We start from the raw sequence: 18671 nt of genomic DNA on the forward strand, positions 1-18671 counted from the left end.
CTCAGGCGGCGCAGCAGCGTATGTGACCCTTCACCCAGATAGCAAGAACAGGAAGACAGGCAAATTGTACGCAAACGTCAAATTCAAAATGCACTATTCCACTCCCACATTTGCAGGTGCCACGTCCAGCGTGTGACGCACCACCAGAGTAGGCAAAACGACAGCATTTATTTATTTCAGTGCATCAAAGATTAGTTGTGTGCCACATTTGCATAGTAGATATATGGAATATGTGAGACCAGAACTATGAGAGAGACGTGAAGTCATGTGACGGGGCATGTGAGCCACATTGGACAGGGTCAGGCTTTCCTCTCAGAATCTCTCTTAGCACCGGCACCAACCAGTACATACTGTTCCTGGGGGAAACCTGGCCAGGATGTGAGGCTCTAGCATGCTGAGCTACTATGGCTAGATTAGAATAGCCTTTGCTACTATGCTTCTATATATAAATAATGGGAATTCTCAATTCTGTAACATCCCGAAGAAGCTGTGTGTTTGAAATGTGCTCCGCCAGCACACAAGGCCCCTCCCACCTGTTTTTGACTTCTCTTTTCCACCCATCAGTCTTTTTGCGCTATACTAACTGTACTTTGTGATGACACAGGAATATCCCTTTCTTTGATTGGATTCTCTCATAATTGTTTTTTTTTTTTAAAGTACAAGAAAGGAAGGTAGTGTGGTTGCCAGGCGAGGGCTGGAGATAAGGCGGCCTCGTAAAGTTCCCATCCCCTGAAGACATGTGCTTATTAATTTATCACTGACGGGAGAGGCTGGGTGCAGCAGCCAAACTAGGCTAGGGCAGGATGCTGATGCTGCTGCTGCTGCTAGTCAAGGACAAAATACACTTTAGTATCTTGCCGTATTAGTCTTTTTTCCTCTCTTCTGCAGAGTGGGCAGTCCACTCCCCTTTTGTATTTTGTCTTTATTGAAATAGAACAAAGGAAAGGCGAAAGGGACACCAAGGGCTTCAGGAGAGAAGCCTCTGGCATCCTGCCAGAGGCTTCTCCCCTGCAGTGGTAAGTCATCAAGGTGTTAACCTGGGTTTGGAAGAACACCATGCCCTCACTGGAGGACACCGGGCACCCTGTTAGTCATTCTGTCATCTAAGGGTGGTACAAAAAAATACAACTCAAAACCATTTCAAAATCGACCGTGCTCCCTCGCGGTAAATAATCAATACAACGATGGCAAAATATTGATATTGTATTACAACATGCATGTGTGCTATGGATTCCCCCGTTGCATTATCTATCTCCACCCCTACAACTCTTTTCTTTACATGGCTGCATGCCTCTCACCTTGTGGCCTCTTCTTTTACCTCTATTGGCTTCTCTCGATCAGATAAATACCACAGGTTTCTCCCCTCTCATTCTCTCTCTCATTCTCTCTCTCATTCTCTCTCTCTCTCTCTCTCTCTCTCATTCTCTCTCTCTCATTCTCTCTCTCTCTCTCTCTCTCTCTCTCTCTCTCTCTCTCTCTCTCTCTCTCTCTCTCTCTCTCTCTCTCTCTCTCTCTCTCTCTCTCTCTCTCTCTCTCTCTCTCTCTCTCTCTCTCTCTCTCTCTCTCTCTCTCTCTCTCTCTCTCTCTCTCTCTCTCTCTCTCTTCCCCCCCTCTGCACTGTAAATAAACCTTGAGCCATTAGTCTGTCTGGTAGTCTTTGTGCTCCGATTATGTGTTCGTAAGCCCCTATCAGAGGTAGCTTTGTTTGCAACAGATAGCAGAGGCAGCCGATTAAATACAAATAAGAGCAGTAATGAGATTTTTGACCATGCAGACAGACAAAAGGTTATATGCAAAAATAGGTTGACTGGTAGATAAACGAGTAGACAGACACAAAAGGATTGTATACTTTTGCTATGCTAAATGTTGAAATTTAACAAGCGTTTGTGTGGTGTTCTGTCTTTATCTTGTGTGCATGTAGGAGAGCACTAGATTCTGTTGAGGCTACTGTGCAGCAAGGTCAAGATTGGTAAAAATAAAGATTATGTGGTATTAGAATATGCTGGTGAGAAAAGTCAACTGCCCTGTCCTATAATTGTTCTCCTAAAGCCCACTCTCCACCAGACCGACTTTGAGCCAACTTGGCGTCGGGAAGCGTTCGATATAGTCGTCCAGTCGGTTAGGGGTCCGTCGGGTGGTCCGTCGGGACCTTTTCGGCCGACCCAGAGCCGACCGAACATGTTCAGTTCTTTGGCCGACTGGGGCCCGACTGGGAGTAGCCATGTTGCAGAGAAGAAGTGACAACAACACTGCAGCGAGGGCTGTCGGTGTTGCCTGATTATGTGAGAGAAACAAGCGACCATGTCTATGAAAACCTACATTCACTGTTTCTCGTTGTCGCTCCCAGAGAGAGAGATTGATTGATTTGATCTACTTTTGCGCTGTGGTGATGTAATTTATTGGGAGCAGGTGTGTAAGATTCCAATAGTATAAACATTTTAATTGGCTTTCATATACTCTTAATATATTTTTTTCAAATTAGATTTGGCCTTATAGATCGAAATGTGCTCAGTTTTGGCTATTTTCTGGGTGTTAATTTCAATAAATTAATGAATGTATTTATTTTTGATTATTCGAATAACCGTTTTCAAAAATGTTGTGTACACGTCAGCAGTGGTGGAAAAAGTACTCAAATGTTTTACTTGAGAAAAAGTATCAATGCAATAGATGTACTCTGAGTCTGTTACAAGTAAAAGTCCGGAATTCAACATTTACTTGAGTAAAAGTACAAAAGTATTGGTATAAAAATGTACTTAAAGTACCAAAAGTAAAAGTACTAAAATGTTTGAAAATATCCAGAAGCTCAGAACGGGTGCATCGCAACACGTTGTGAGCTTGTAGATCTGCTATTTTCAAATATAAAATAGGGCTAAAGTGGTTAATGTATGTTTTATAATGATTTATATCTGCAAAGTAACTAGTAACTAAACATTTCAAATAATTGTTGTGGAGTAAAAGTATAGACAATTGGAAATACTCCAGTAAAGTAAAAGTACCTCAAAATTGTACTTAAGTACAGTACTTGAGTAAATGTACTAGTTACTTTACACCACTGCACGTCAGTAAAGAAAAAACGCTGGGAACATCCCTATATTTACAAGTGACTTTGCAGGGAAACAAGCCCAAAGTTGCTTATAATAAGCAGACCTGGCAACGCTAGCCAGGCTAGGCTGAAAGTAATCTCTCAAGAACAGCAGAGGGCGCTGTTTTTCCTTTTTATTTGTCGATTGGTTCCCACATTGGGCTGGCATTAGCATTTCAATGGGAACGTCGGCTGACAGACTAAATGCCAACTTTTGCCAACCAAATACCAGTCTGTTGCAGTCTGAAGTAGTCTGAAATAGCCTGAACGAGTCTGTTTGATGGAGAGTCACCTTAAGAGATGTTAAGACTTCTCCAACGCTTGCAAACAAGAGTGGTGGAAAAATAGACATTGCTAGTATGTGTAGATGAGACAGAAACACAAATATAGACAACTGGATTGGCAGATAGATGGACAAAACAAGCAGACGCATGTCGAGCTTTGCACAATCTTTGGATTTGTGTAATACTATTACTATTTGGGTAATAGTGAAAGCTTTGCTGGATTTCTTTGATGTTGACCTCAGCTAGTGTCAGGGCTAAAGCGGCAAGAGTCCAACTGAACAAGAACCTTTTTCAGTTTGCCATACCAAATTATGTTCGGAGAGGCCTCAGAACTCAGCTCTGAGGCACATATAGCTCAATGAATCTGCCTAGCAACACCACAGCACGTCTCGAGCCAGTGAAGCAGTGTACACTACAGCCAGCGCTGGATCTCCCTCCTACATGCTGTGGAAATTCTGTCACAAATGTACAGAGTTTCTGCCATTTCTTGCGACAGGTTGTGTTTATGCATTGTCACTCAGAGAGGGATTACAGAGGTCTTTGTACCTCCTGGAGGTTGCCTCATGAGACTAGTACCTCCTAACCTTCTCTTCAAAACTATCACTGCTGCTGTGCTGGCCAAGTTCTGACCAATCACAGTAGCTGAACTTTCCTCAGCTAGTCTGAACATCTTGAAGGCGCAAGAACAGCCAAACAAAGCTCTGATAGTCTGTCACTGCCGATGTTCTGAATGACGTAATTTTGTATTTATTGCCTACCCAGCCGAACAAACGTTGGATGTCGGTTGGAAGTATGTAGTGAGCTTTAGTCCCTACCACATCTGTTCGTTGACTCTTGACCCCTAGCTGCTGTAGGTACGTTATTATTCTACTATGTAGCTGGTATGAGAGAGGCAGTGACAGACAGTGGGATATGTGCACAAACTAGTTCTTGGACAACAAGCTTTAACCACTTAAACCCTCTATTACTAGTAAAACGGACCAGAGTTGCAACTGTACTCGGACCGCTTCTTTCAGCATTCACCAAATGTCAGTGCCAAAACTAGCTGATCTACAAGCTCACAACACGTCGCGACGCGTTGTGAGCTTGTAGAGCTGCTATTTTTGGCTTGTGTTCCACCCAGGATATAGACGCTGTGGTTCAAGTGGTTAATTAAACACCTGAGCATTTGCTGTGTGTGTGTGTGTAAACGTGCGTGTGCGTGTGTGTACAATTACAAATTAGGCAATTATTAGACTGTTAGACTGGCCATTTACAAAGTCGTCACAAATGACAGGGTAAATGGTCAGGTAGAGTGCAAAGAAAACAATTACTCCTGAGTGCTAAAAAGTAACTAGGATACCAGGTAAACATGAAGCCTAACATCTAGACACCATGTTATCTAAGTAACAGTTCCAGTTGGAACAGGAGCCACCAGGATCTTGTCGTTGGAAATGGAAAGATCCTGCATTTTGCATGTATATTTTGGAAATCAGTGGTAACTTAATTCTTTTGGACCGCACACACACACACGCACGGTCGCACGCACACATGTTTTTGTGTGAGGTCATGCACATGTTTGTACCTCTCGAGATAATGACCCCTCTCACACACAAAAACACACAAATGCCAGGCATTAATTCCCTTCCTGTTGGTTTGCTTAGCCAGGAGGTTAAAGTTCACAGGGCTTGTTTGTTTCTGGGTCAGAGACTTGTGGCACAGGCCAGTTGACTGTAGAGGGTTTAGCCATTGGCATCAGCATTTGCCTGTGCACATTCATCACCCCAGAGATTTGCTCATCAAAGTAGGAAGGATTTCCATCTTTTGAATTATTAGACTTAATCGTGCTTTACCATTTTGCTGGCTCACCACCATATCCCCTTTTTAAAAAGAAGTAAAGATAAAATGGTGCAGGATTACAGATTTGGACAGACACAGATGCCAGTGGACTGTGCTCATATTCAGAGCATGTTTTCAATTTTGAGACAGAGTTGGAAAGCTGAGAGGAAGACGTTTGTTCTCAGTCCAACAGGGCCACGTATGTCCAGAGACAGCGGCTTTAATTGGAAGGTTCCCGGTTTGATCTCTGACTCCACCTGGCTTTGTGTTTAAGACCGTATCCTTCAGCAAGACACTTAAAGCCACGTCCAATGAAGCCTTACTTAGGTACCCCTGCCGTCGGTGTGTGAATGAGTGTAATGTACATTGTATGGATGTTAAAAAGGAACCGGCTATTAATTAATTGCCTTAAAAAATTACTTGGTTAAATTAACCAACTCATTCAACATTCTGTGGTTCTGCTTCAGCCGTTCATTATCACATAGTACAAAAGCTACATATCTATAGCTTGACCTAGGTTATGTGGCTATGTCACAGTCACAGTCACACATCAACACAAAAGGGTGTGTCTGTCCATCTGTTTACATGCGATGCATAGCGTCAAGCTACCCATGTACTGTAGCATGCATGGTTAATGTTTGTCGTTCAAACTAGTATTTCTCACCGCAGCTTTCTTGTGTCCTGGCAGCTGCACCCACAACTGACACTGGTAGGTGAGCACTAAGCAGGCCAGGTGGAAATCTCGCTCTGAGGAGCGAGATCTTCTTTCATTTCATTCCTATGCGTTTCCTGCCATTTCCCCCCATCATTAGGGATGTTGGTGGGTACACAAAAGTAATTTGTAATTCACTATCCGTTAATGACTCATAACTAACTGATAAATAACTACATACTATACATATTGCCTGCTTGGGGCCATGCAAGTCGGGAACGATGCAAGTCCTTAAAATAATGTGATTCTTTGCACACAGGAATTATTCAGTGTGCAACGAGAGAGCAGATGCACAGGTGTCTGCTATCACACAGGGAAATAAAGTCTGATTTGTGATGCATTTGGATGGACACACATGGTGGTTGTTCTTCACATTCGCAACACATAAAGGGCAAAGTGGACCTACTACGAAGAACAGGAAGGAAAACATCAAAACGATAATAACGAAATGGTTTTCACACTCTAGTTCTCTGTTCGCTCCCCACACTCTTATTTTGGTTTTCCCTTTTTATCTGCCAATGGCTCATTTCTCTCCCCCCTCCCCTCTCTCTTTTCCTTTTCTTTCTCCTCTTGTTTCTCTTCCCAGCTTCTTCTCTTTAGTCTCTCTCTAACAGTGCTTCTCATTGTGTAGCAGAAGGTTGTCGCGCATGATATGTGGGATTAAGGCACCGCCTAGACAGCCATTCTAAAACGTTTCGTTCTGAGACTGATTCTGAGACATTTAAGGGTCAGTTTTCATCCAGCACAGGGCGGCATTTGAGGGACAATATTTAGGGCTGTGTTGCATTGGCAGAATCTTTTTTTATAGCACATTAAATGCAAATATTAGCAAATACAACTCGTAACCATTTCAACTATTTTCATAGTTGAAATTCATAGATGAGTTTCTGTTCAGAACTGCACAGTACATGCTAATTAACTCTTTGACTGCGGACGACGCGATAACGCGTCAAGTGCTACTTTGTCCAGTTGGCCGTCGACGCGCTGGACGCGCGTTCATTGTTTAATCTCTGATTGCGCTATGCTGCTTAATATTCAATGTTATTCTCGAGTTCCACTTACTTCACGGACATCTGCATCCGGTTCCATGACCTGGATTCCGTTTCCGGTTTTTGATTCTTTTCCCCAGTCATTTTCGTCCAAAATAGGTAAATAAACGGGTTTTCACACGGTATAACGGACAAACGGAACGGTTCTCTTCTATAATCTATGGTCTGGGTGACGATCAGTCATCGCCGTCGTATATCACAACGTAATTTTCGCCGATCAAAACAATGGGGGGGACGTCACATCCGTTTTCATGTTTTTCCTTGTCTAATCTATGAAGAAGGGTGAGAGAGACCCAACGACATGGATCAAGCTGTCATGTGCTGCGCTCTAGTGGCGGATTTGTGCTGGGTCTTTACATTATGTGTCCTTAAATTATTTTCATGAGAAAAATTCAAAATATAAAAATAAAAAAACACGAAAATTGCTGGCACTGGGGGAGTACTTTATGAAAATACTCTGGCAGTCAAAGAGTTAAGGGTAATTCAGACCGCTGCGATCTAGCATACCTGTATTAGCTCACAATCGACGTTGTTGTGAGGTTGTAGGTCAGCTTCTAGGTGCACAACAGCCTCGTACAATGAAGTATTAATCGGGCTTAAAGCGGTGAATCCTTGGTCTGACTCTGAACCAGGTTTGAGGAGTTTAGTACACCTTTACCTCTTGGGAAAAAGTGCAGCGTCCTGTGATTTTTTTTAATTGCAAGTCAATGTTGTGCTTTGGATTTGTTTAGCAGAATTTGAGTTCCAATATCAGGATTTGCCTTTCAAAGAGGCTTATGCACAAGCCTTGACCGTTAACAGGTTTTGCCAGGGTTTTGTCTTAAAGATTACGCAACCGAAAAAAATACCTTTTCAATAACCTGTATGTAAAGTTTATTTGAAGATCCAAAATACAGTGGGAATATTCCCTTTAGTGTTATTCTGAAAGACTCCTTGGTGGGATCCCTAAGAGGTCTGCAAGCCTTAACAGATGCTTCTATTAGTGATTCACAATACAACTAAAGATATACCACATTCTATCTGCCTAGTTGTCCTGAGCAATGAGAAAGTTGTCTGGTGGATTTGGACATAATATCCTTACTTCACTGAAGAATTAATCCTGTCCCTAAAAGGCCATATACAGATAATATACTGAGCTTCCCCTTGAGTTCACAGACGAGGATTAATGCATTAGTCCTTAAAAGGGGTGTGTGTGTGTGTGTGTGTGTGTGTGTGTGTGTGTGTGTGTGTGTGTGTGTGTGTGTGTGTGTGTGTGTGTGTGTGTGTGTGTGTGTGTGTGTGTGTGGAGTTTACCTTATCTTTCAGCATTAGTAGTTTAGATTTGCTTCAGTTAAGTATTGTCTGCAGTAAGCAAGTATGAATCATAAAAGGCTGCAGATATTTATTTATTTTATTTAAAATTAAAAAATTAAATTGCCTCTGTAAAAGCCTGACTGGCTGCATTTGTAAGACTATGGATGCTAAAATGATAATATTATTACAGGATACAGTTCCACAACTGATCACGACCACGGTTGAATTGTTTTATTCTAGTCACTTCATTTGTTGGCACTCCAGCAGCAAGGTGGCATTCATGCTGCTCTCCCTCAGGCCTCTGATTATAACAAAAATGACGGGTCATTGAAGATGTCTGGGACGTAGACAATCTGCCTTATTGTATCATTGGTAGTGAGTGCTTAATTAGCAGTTAGCTGGACAACACAACAGCCTCTTGACTCCTGATTAGGAGTTAGAAAGCACCCTTTGTTAGAAGAAAAAGAATAGTGTGAGAGCGAGAGAGAGCGAGCGAGAGGGATGAACTAGTAGAGAGGCGGGCAGACAGAGACATAAAAGGAGAGCGAGAAAGTTGGATAGAAAATGGAAAGATTTTTTTTCTGTCCTCAAAAGCTCGAGGCCAGTCTGTCTCTCCTCTTTGACATGGTGGAGGTGATGCAGACAGACACTGCCGAACTAGGTCAGGTGACTTACGTAATGCATGCAAGAATGATGAACCAGCGGCAGGAAGGAAGAGAAGAGGCTCAAAAAGGAGAACGGAAGAGCAGAATAGAGTCGCACACTAATTATTAACATCTAGACTACTGATACTAAGGGTGCAATGGAAGGGCAGCATCAAATAGACGCCACTGTCCAGGCAATGAAAAACACACAAGCAGATCCACATGCATATGAGCACATAAGTCCTCAATTAACTCTGGGAGTGAAACAAATTGACCCAAATTGACTTAGGAGATTGGTGTTTGCATCTATTTGCATTCGTGGTATACACATGCATGAATGGAACATCTTCGCGACTTCCATTCAATTAAAAGGAAAGGGAGAATGTGGCAGAGAAGCGAGGGTAAAACTGAAGCAGAGAGAGGAAACAAGGTTATAGTGATGTTTTTAAAAGGTCTATTTCCATGGTGATGATAAATAATAAACCATCCTTGGGCATTGAGGAAGCAGAGATCCGAGTCCACAGGCGGGAGAGCACAACAAACACATCAGATTTGCACTGCTTCCGTAGCCTTGGGGGGCTAAAGTAAGTGTGTGTGTGTGTGTGTGTGTGTGTGTGTGTGTGTGTGTGGACCCATACTAGTGTCTACTGTCTCCAGTCCAGGTTGAATCCAATACACCTCACCATTTATTAGACAGACTATCCTTATCCTATATTATTTTTGGTTTGATTACACAGATTACATTTGTTTGAAGTATGTCAATTGGACCACCTCTTCTCTTTGACTTCTTTGAATCATTGACTTTCTCCTTCGATCTCTATAGAAAGATATGTTGCCTTAGGCTCGTGTCTGGAAAGGATGACATAACTGCACTGACAAGCCGCAGAACACACTGTCTCAAACTGATGCACGTACGCACCGAAGGCGGGATACAGAATACAGATTCGAAGTGACAGTGTGGGGGCACACACAACACACGCACACAGGGAGGCCACATGCAACGTGCGCACACATAGTTTCTCAGCTCACTCTGTCAGTTTAATTATTGTATCGTGCCCTCACCTCCAGCTGACTCCAGGACAGCCTGAATGGCTCAAGTATCATGGCGAGGGGGGCAAGAAGGGAGGGATTTGAGTGTAGAGGAGGAGGGGGAAATTGAGGAGAGACGAGGAGGGTAGAGTGGAAGACGGAGGTGAAACGTACCAGAGAGCAGTAATGGACTGAAGAGTGTGGCTGAGCAGAGGGTGAAGGAGGTAAAGAAAGGGGAAGAGGGAAGGAAGAAAGGGGAGAAGTAGAGGGAGGGAGGTAGAGGAGGAGCAAAGTAGAGACTGGAGGAGATGGAGGGAGGTTAGGATGGAGAGGAGAAAGTTACCCTTGTCCTTTTTTGTAGTTCTTGGCACTAAAACGAAGTGAAGCGAGGAGGCCAGAGAGGCCGGGCTACAGTATAAACCTGGCTCCAGCTCCCCTTTGTACTATTCTTCTAAAGGACACACACAGTCCTTTTCAAGAGGACTTGTTAATTTGTATGCCCGATGGTTACCTGCTGCTTCGCTGCACTGTTGTTGGGGTGTCATGTGTACATACTGTCCAATGCACCCTAGTCTGTCTGTTTCCTTCATTTGGTAAACTTTTGTATTGAGTTGCTGTGTCGTCGTTTTGTCACGTCAATAAATTGTGTGAGGCTAATTTTTACCTTCCTGTCCCCCCCCCCTCCCCTCTCTCTGTTTCTCTACATTTTTTTCCAGTGTAGCCTGGTGAAGGATCCTGCTCGAGGGATTAGCAGTCCGTCAATGAGGAATTATAGGCTCATCTTCTGCCACAACCTGAAGCAGCCATAGATGACTGACTGGTTCACTGGCTAGGGGAGGAGAGGATAGGACACACTTTCACTGCTACACGGTGAGTAAGAGTATGACCATGATGACGTGCACATGCAAACACACACACACACACACACACACACACACACACTAACTGTCGCTGCTATACAGTGTATATGCTACAGTACGATTGGAAAACCAGTTCGATTGAAAAAGGTGCACTCGCTTTCACCGACGGAGGCGTGCTGTCTGAAGGCAACTTGAGCCACGAGAGGCACCGCAGAGCGAAGCACCGCCGGACTTAATGCCCCGATAGGGACAGAATCATCGTCTCCCCCCCCCCTAGTCTCGGTACCTCCGAGACGTCAACACCGCCTCGCACGCGGTCACAGGCCCCGCCCCCCGGGTGGTGAACTCGAAGAGAACGAGCACTCCTTTTTCAATTTGACTGGTTTTCCAATCATACTGTAACATATATAACCATGGTAACACATCCAATCGAATGTGTTACGAATCGAATGTGTTACGAATCGATTGTGTTACTAATCGATAGTTGCAGCCCTACAGGCCTAACACTTGAAAATGTTGACTTTTTACAGAACAAGTCATTCTTCATTTCACACCTACAACCTACAAACGTCATTAATATTTTCTACTGTTTCCATACAGTAGTCATTTTAATTTCTATGTATCTTATTTGCGAGTTTGTGACACACCCACTAAGCTCATCTGTGACACTCCCACAGGCGTCACACGTCGTGGAGTAGATGTGGGCTAGAATCTGCCAATCCTACCATCAGCCTGAGATGAAGTAATATTACTTTAACCCATTTAGGGCGGGAACCCCTATTTGTAACTATACCTTTCAAGACGGGAACCCCTTTTGGGGTTTTTGTTTTTCAGAAAACTTAGGTCAGGATTTAGAAGGCAATTTTAGAATCAGCCTCAGGTCTAAATGGGTTAAACATTAATAGACGCGTTGGGACCCGGCTCACCGGCCGGTCCCGCGGACCCACTCGCAACATCAACATTATGAATGAAACTTTTAAACTTTGAATTATTTTGTACAGCTCTAAAAATGACACAAGTTCAGTGCACTAGTAAAAGAACAGAAGATCCTGTTGAGCCACTGTGCATTATGAAACAGACAGGTGCACTCAACACTGGACGTTGTCATGAAACAAAACATTATTCATTCTCACAAATGTACATGATTGCCAACAACTGCTCACTCACACACACACACACACACACACACACACACACACACACACACACACACACACACACACACACACACACACACACACACACACACACACACACAAATAGGGAGAGATCAGTCCTGTTGGGTCACTCATCTTCATGCAGAACAGCGTAACCACAGCCCTGTTTTATGCTGTTTTTGCACAAAAATAGCCGATCCATGAGCTCACTGCACTTTCTTTCATCACCGTAACCCATTAAGACCTGAGGCCTTCTAAATGCCTTCTAAATCAGTACTTAGTAAGTAAGTACATGACTGTCTGACATCCATGTTTTAAAAGTGTATTCTGTCCGGCTGCAGTTGGACAAACTCAACCGGTTTAAACTGGTTTGCGCCGCTGTGAAGAAGGTGACACTTTTCACGTGACGAGAGCAGAGAAGTTACAGTCCTGTCATACCGCATACCATCAAGTGTGACTGATGACCATTGAGAGTGAGACCAGAGTGTTACAGCATTTTAACTTTTAAATTTAGTCATCTGAAAGTCTTAATCTAGTCTTAGTCAACATATTAACACTGCTTCAGCCCTCTTCTGGTGGTGCTCCTTTGTTTTCATTCCTAATAACAACAACTCTACACGTTGTAATTGGAGTTGCCGACAGATTCAGCTGCGGAGCTCTGAATGTGTCTTTTGTTGTTATTTACGGACTGATGCAGCTCTTTTACACCTTTAACTTTTAAAGTGTCAAAATGGATCCGCAGGTGTCACTTTTAACACTCTCAGAGTTGACCATATTATAAATCCTAGCATCCTGTTCTGGGCATGTCATAATAATAGGCATACAGTATATTCAGTGAAATTGGAAGGTCTACAAGCTCACTACCCGCCATGATGCATTCTGCATTGTGAGCTTGTAGATCTGCTATTTTCGCCAACGAGATTTGTTGTAGTGGGATAAAAGGGAGGGGGGCCAAGTATAGGACCCTGGTGAACGAAGTATATCTGTCTGTCGGGTGGAAACCTCATATGTCCAAAACTATTACTTTTCAGGATTCAAATAAAAAAATGGCAAAAGCAGCAGATCTACAAGCTCAAAGCGCGTCGCTTCGAGCCGCGTTTCGAGCTTGTGGATCTGCTACTTTTGATACTTTTGTGTGATGCCGTAGTATGATCAAATAGGGTGTTAATTTACGAAAAAACACAAAGTTATAATATGGAGATAAGAGGTTTCTGCCCGACAGCAACGCTAAAGAGTTTTAAGTGGTTAAATGTATAACTCTGTATCTTTACTGTGGGGGAGAGGAGAGCCAGGTAAAACTCAGTAGAAAAGTCTCATAATGTAAGCACAGTTCTGCCAGTTCAATGCAGATATGTTGCATGAATGTGTCAATTTGCCTAGACTAGAGAGCTTTTTGACATACAGTAGTATATATATGACACACATGAATCTGTTTTTTTCTATAATACTTATAAGCTATGCTATTTTTTAGACTGTTCGTCTAATGACATGGTCAAAATAGTGACACCAGATTCATGTGGTTAACAAACACAGAGGTTAGGGGTCTGACTGTGCACCTGTTGATCATGACCAACTACACATGACAGAAGTTGCACGTCGGTTACGGGGACCACCAGGGGTCCAAATAGACCCTTATGGGTCTGTAACTCACACGGTGTAACAAATGGTCCATTTGTACACTCTTGCGCTGGGTACCCACCGAAAAAAGCTTTGTTTGCGGAGGTTTGTGCGCGACTGTTCTCGCCAAACCTGGCCACAGCGGGACTTCTGGTCAATGCATTTCACTGAGTGTTCGCGTGGAAAAACTTTTTTTCCCCTGCCTAGAGACGAAAAAATAAAATAAAAATCTTCAGGTCTGCGGGTAGAGCGAGCGTGCACGGCCAGTGAGAACGGTTGCATTCGTTAACATGGAGCGGCAGAAAATCTGTGTCCGTGCACTTGTGCTTGCGCCTCTGGTGTGTTTCAAGCTTTAGAGTAAACAACAACAAAAAAGTGTAGATTTGTATTCCATTTGTACACTCTTAGAGTAAAAAAAAAACCCAGAACATTTTACAGTGCAATTTGGGTTCCATTTGTACGCTCTCAGAGTAACAGACCCAACGTTGAGATCCAGTGGGCTAGTTGCCAATTCCTCGTTCTGCCTTTCATCCGCCTCCTAGCCTGGTCAGGTGCTGCTCACCTGTAAGCTTTTAGCAGCTTCTCTCTCTTCTCCCCCTCTCCTCCTCCCACAATCTCTGTGTCACATGACTGCAGGGGGCGGTCAATTGTTAGATCCGCCCTTCCTTGATGTTATGAGAGTGTGTGTGTGTGTGGTTGTGGTTGTTTTTGTTTGTGGACATAAGAGGAGGGGACTCGCTCTTATCTCTCTCTCTCTCTCTCTGCCAGTGTGCCATTAGTTACATGCTTCTCTCTGTGTTGTCTTCAGTGTGACTCTGAGCTCAGGGATGAGGTTGTGTGACTTGCAGTGTGAGTATGACCGAAGGGGAATGGGATGTTGTTGTTAGTTATAGACTCGGGCACAGTCTGTCCTTTTCTCCACTCGCAACAATACTAACCGTCACTATTGTTTTTCTCTCTTCACTCCGTCACACTCGCCATCTGTCTCTTTTGCTTATGATGTTAATCTTGTCAACTTTTTTTTTTTTTCCTTCTCTCTTTATTCCTCGCCCCTCTCTCTCTCTCCCCCTCTCTTTCGCTCCCTGTAGACGTGAGGTCTTGGTGGGGCTGTGGTGAGGAGGAGGAGGAGGAGGCCATGAGGAAGAGCGTGTCTCCATTGCCAGGCAACGAGGGCAGGAGCTCAGCCGGCAGCACACGGGTGTTTGGCGTTCCGTTGGAGGAGGTGACCCACGCGCACACCCTGAGTGGGCACGAGGTCCCTGTGCTGGTCAAACACATCGTCGACTACATTGACGAGCACGGTACGTCTCATGCACACACACACACACACACACACACACACACACACACACACACACACACACACACACACACACACACACACACACACACTAATGAAGTGTCTTAAACAGTGATATTACAGTCTAGAAGTTCTTATGCTAGCCGCTTAACTCAGTCATGGTTAGTTTATTTTAAGATTATGACAGAGTGACTCTGCTGTGTTGGCATTTGAACAATATCGTTTAAGAATCATTTATCATGGCAAAACGTTTTCTTTTGCGGGGGGGACTCGCATTTATAATAAACTGTGGACCGATATTGGACTACTATGACAAAGTGGACAAATATCGTGGCCAATGATGAGTTTCTGATTGTATCAATCCAGCGCTGACACATGTAGACAAATGTTTCTGTACTTAAAACAAATTCCTGTCTAAGGATTTCTGTAAAAACAACCAGTGACACTGAGGGCCCTATTTAGACGATCTAGGCCAATTTTGCCAGATAACGCTAGTTAGTGCGTTATCTGGCCGCTGAGGTTGGGGATCTATTAAACCTCTGAATTAGTCATGGGTACGTTTTATCCCTTCTCTCTCCCTCCCTCTCTCCTCACCGCTCGTCTCGGTGCAAAGAAAACTGCCACTTACAGTACCTAATGCAATATATTGTTAATAGGCCCAGGTCATTCATTATTTTTTGAAGCTCAATGTGGAGTCCCTCAGAAATGTAATCTACCATGTTGAACATCAGTGTTACTGTGTTGAATTCAGATTTTGGTTGAAACGGACCAGATGCCATGTTGCTTGTCAAAATTCACGTCTTCCTACTGGTGGTCTAGTATCTCCTCATATCCAAGAGAGATCAGTGTTATCTTCATTCTTCACATATAAACTTAATACACATATGCTCACTGTCGCACTTAAATCAGGATGGACGGCTGTGCGATCCATGCATCAGGAGCCCCAAATTTGACGGTGACCGGTTAAAAAGTAAGATAGCGGTGTGTCCTGATTGCACCAGACCACAGCTCATTTTAAGATCAACATGCCCGTGGGTGTTGAATAGGCACAAGATCATTTGGTATTTTCGACAACGTGGGCGCTGGCTGTAAAAATGACAACTTCGTCGGTTGTAAACTCACCGTTGCACTGCACCAAGTGCCGCTTGCACTGGGTAGGGCCCTGAGTCTACCTGCTTCCACTTAACTGTGTCATTCCAGACATATTCTCAAAGTTTCAAGAAACATCCTTGCTGAATCTGGCTAAATTGTCAAGAAATGTGTCCTGGTAAATAATGGTCAAGAGTTTCTGAAGACATCCAGTGCACAAATAAAAAAACAGTGCAGTTCTCTGAGGCAACAGGCCTTAAACCTTTTATAATTTCGGGTCATGTTAACGACAGATTACCCACAGTGTTTGTTAAGGTTATCCACCATTAACCTTTTCACTCTGTCAGTGGTTCAAATTGTAGAACAGGAATAGATTTGGAAGAATGACATTCCTGTACTGATGAGTGTTCTAATGCTGTACTTCTTCAAATATTTGTGGAAATGGGACTGCTTATACAAAAGAGATGTTTTGTTTGCGTTCAGAATGACTTAACCAAATGTCAGGTCAGCGGGGAAACTCAACTGGACTTTAACCACTTAACCACTTAACCACAAAACAGTGTACCGATCTAAAAGCTCACAACGTAACACAGTGAGGATTTTACTGTGCATCCTCAGGGTGATGCCTCTGGGTTAGACTTTCGGGAGTGAGTTCTCCATTGTGTTTTTGTGTATTTGGTCCTGTGTTGTTTAATGTTAGGCTATTTCCATTTTTGGTCTGGTCTGTGTATGTCAGGTTGTATCACATGGATCGCAGCCCACATGGTGTTGTATTTGGTAAGATTGTATTCATTCAACCGAAACATTGTGAGCCGTGGTGATATTTCAGACATTCAGATTGCACATCAGAAGAGACAGACTGGGAAAATGCAGCTAAATTCAGGACTTGATCCTGTGCCATTCAAGTAATGAATGTGTCTTAGTCTTTTACTTTAAGACAGATTTCTCCTATGGGCTTCAGGTACTCTTTGTCTTTAAACCAGTGGTTCCCAAGCTATGGGTCATGCAGCACCCATTTTTAACACAAGCATATATGCCCTTTTATGTTTCGTATATATATATATATATATATTTTTTTTTTTTCATTCAGAGATTAAAAAAAGTCAAACATTTTTTGAAAAGACACCGGTGTCATGCAAACATTTGTGAAACCGTTCTGGCATCTTTAGTTTTTTTTTATGTGTTTCATTACAGTGGAGAAAGATGACAAAGAGAGGTTTATGAAATGAACTATACCTTGTCTTCTCACACAAAGGCTATTCAACATTTAAATGCATAAAAAATGCATTTAAAGAAAAAAGGTCCAAGTGCATTATAGTTTAACCGTTTCTACTCGATCAAGTTGCACACCATCAGCAATAAACTGATACTCTGGACGAAAACATATTGGTCAAATGTATCATATTTTTTCAAGAACATTTATCCTTCTGTTCAGCCACCACATGTAGAACATATCGTGATGTCTTTACTGGTTTAGTGTTTGAAAAACAACATAGCACGTTCCCAAAACATCTTTAGGGCAATGAGTGGTGACACAGATGTTCAAATCCAGTATGTCATGATGTCATGTGTTCTCGTGAAGTTTTATTGAACAGTACCTTAAGAACGACCAAAAAAAAGACACTGGTTCTCAACATTATTGTAGGTCTGGGGATAGCTCTGTTCCATAGCGTTAGAAGGAGTTCTCCTTAACGCTATGTGACTTTTCGGGCATTGCCCGCAAACCCCTGGTAGAGCAGCCTCTTGACTGTATTGAAAATAAAAAATACACTTTCGCTACTCACCAAAACAAAGACTGTTTTAATATGTTGAAAGCCTACTTTACGTAGTGGGAACACTCTGAGCCCCCCACCTCCTGTCTAAAATACACTTTTTGGCCAGAAAAGAGAATATTTCACCGGATGGAGAAAAAATTAATGTTACTCCACTGCGCCCCCTACAGATCTGGTCAATGGAATATTTCTATTGACAAGATCTTAATTTTTTTTACTACAGTCGAGAGGCTGTGCTACCGGGGCTATGCGGGCAATGCCCGAAAAGTCACATAGCGTTAAGGAGAACTCCTTCTAACGCTATGGACCAGAGCTACTCCGGGGACGACCAGGTGTCAAATTGGACCTTTACAGGTCTGAAACTCTGAAAAAGTACAAAGAAATTTACACTCTCAGAGTTAAATAAACGATTTTACAGTGTAGATTGTAAAAAATTAATAAACTGGGGGTCCTTGAAATTAAAATGGTTTTGAATAGTTGTACTAGAACATAGGCATGGTGGACAGGCTGCAGCAAAGCCATGGTAAGTCCGTCTCTGTCACTATGGTGCTTAGTCAGTAGCCACACCTTAGTGTCATTTTAGATTAAATTCCCCCAAAATCATCTTTTCTAGAATTGAGGAAATTTGGTTTGAAATGATACCAAGGGGATTTCTACAAACACGTTTCATGGGCCCCTGGCTTTTGAATCCCTCTAAACGAACATTTAAATCAGACACATGTTTATTGTGACCTCTTGGACACTCTTAAATTGCTGTATGAAGAGTGGCTGTAAACTCGTTTCAAAACGGATTGACCAATATAAAATTGCATCAGACTCGGTGTTAATATCTTTAGTATGCTTTCTACTACAGCATTTTCAATTAAACATTTCTGCGGATGAACCCAAAGGAGGGAAGCTTTGTGGAAAAACCTGCTGAGTCAGGTTTCTTTTTTGTTTGTTTGTTTTTTACTCCAGGGCAACTC

The 18671-nt window shown here is 42.9% G+C and overlaps 1 protein-coding gene across 4 annotated transcripts in view; it reads left to right on the forward strand.

The window, feature by feature from the left end:
- The window catches only part of fam13b (family with sequence similarity 13 member B), an 80265-nt gene that overhangs the window by 5867 nt on the left and 55727 nt on the right, over nt 1-18671 (forward strand). For 2 of the 4 annotated variants that reach the window (XM_080416766.1, XM_080416769.1), the window contains exons 1-2: nt 14349-14394; nt 14634-14846. In XM_080416766.1, coding sequence (XP_080272892.1) covers nt 14373-14394; nt 14634-14846 — 235 coding nt within the window. In that variant the 5' untranslated portion in view covers nt 14349-14372. Of the gene's footprint in view, nt 1-10627; nt 10782-14348; nt 14395-14633; nt 14847-18671 lie in introns of those variants that run through there. The other 2 variants (XM_080416767.1, XM_080416768.1) reach the window with 2 other exon arrangements.

This window comes from Gymnoscopelus braueri (genome assembly GCF_963280865.1).
Source record: "Gymnoscopelus braueri genome assembly, chromosome: 20".
Classification (NCBI taxonomy): Eukaryota; Metazoa; Chordata; class Actinopteri; order Myctophiformes; family Myctophidae; genus Gymnoscopelus; species Gymnoscopelus braueri.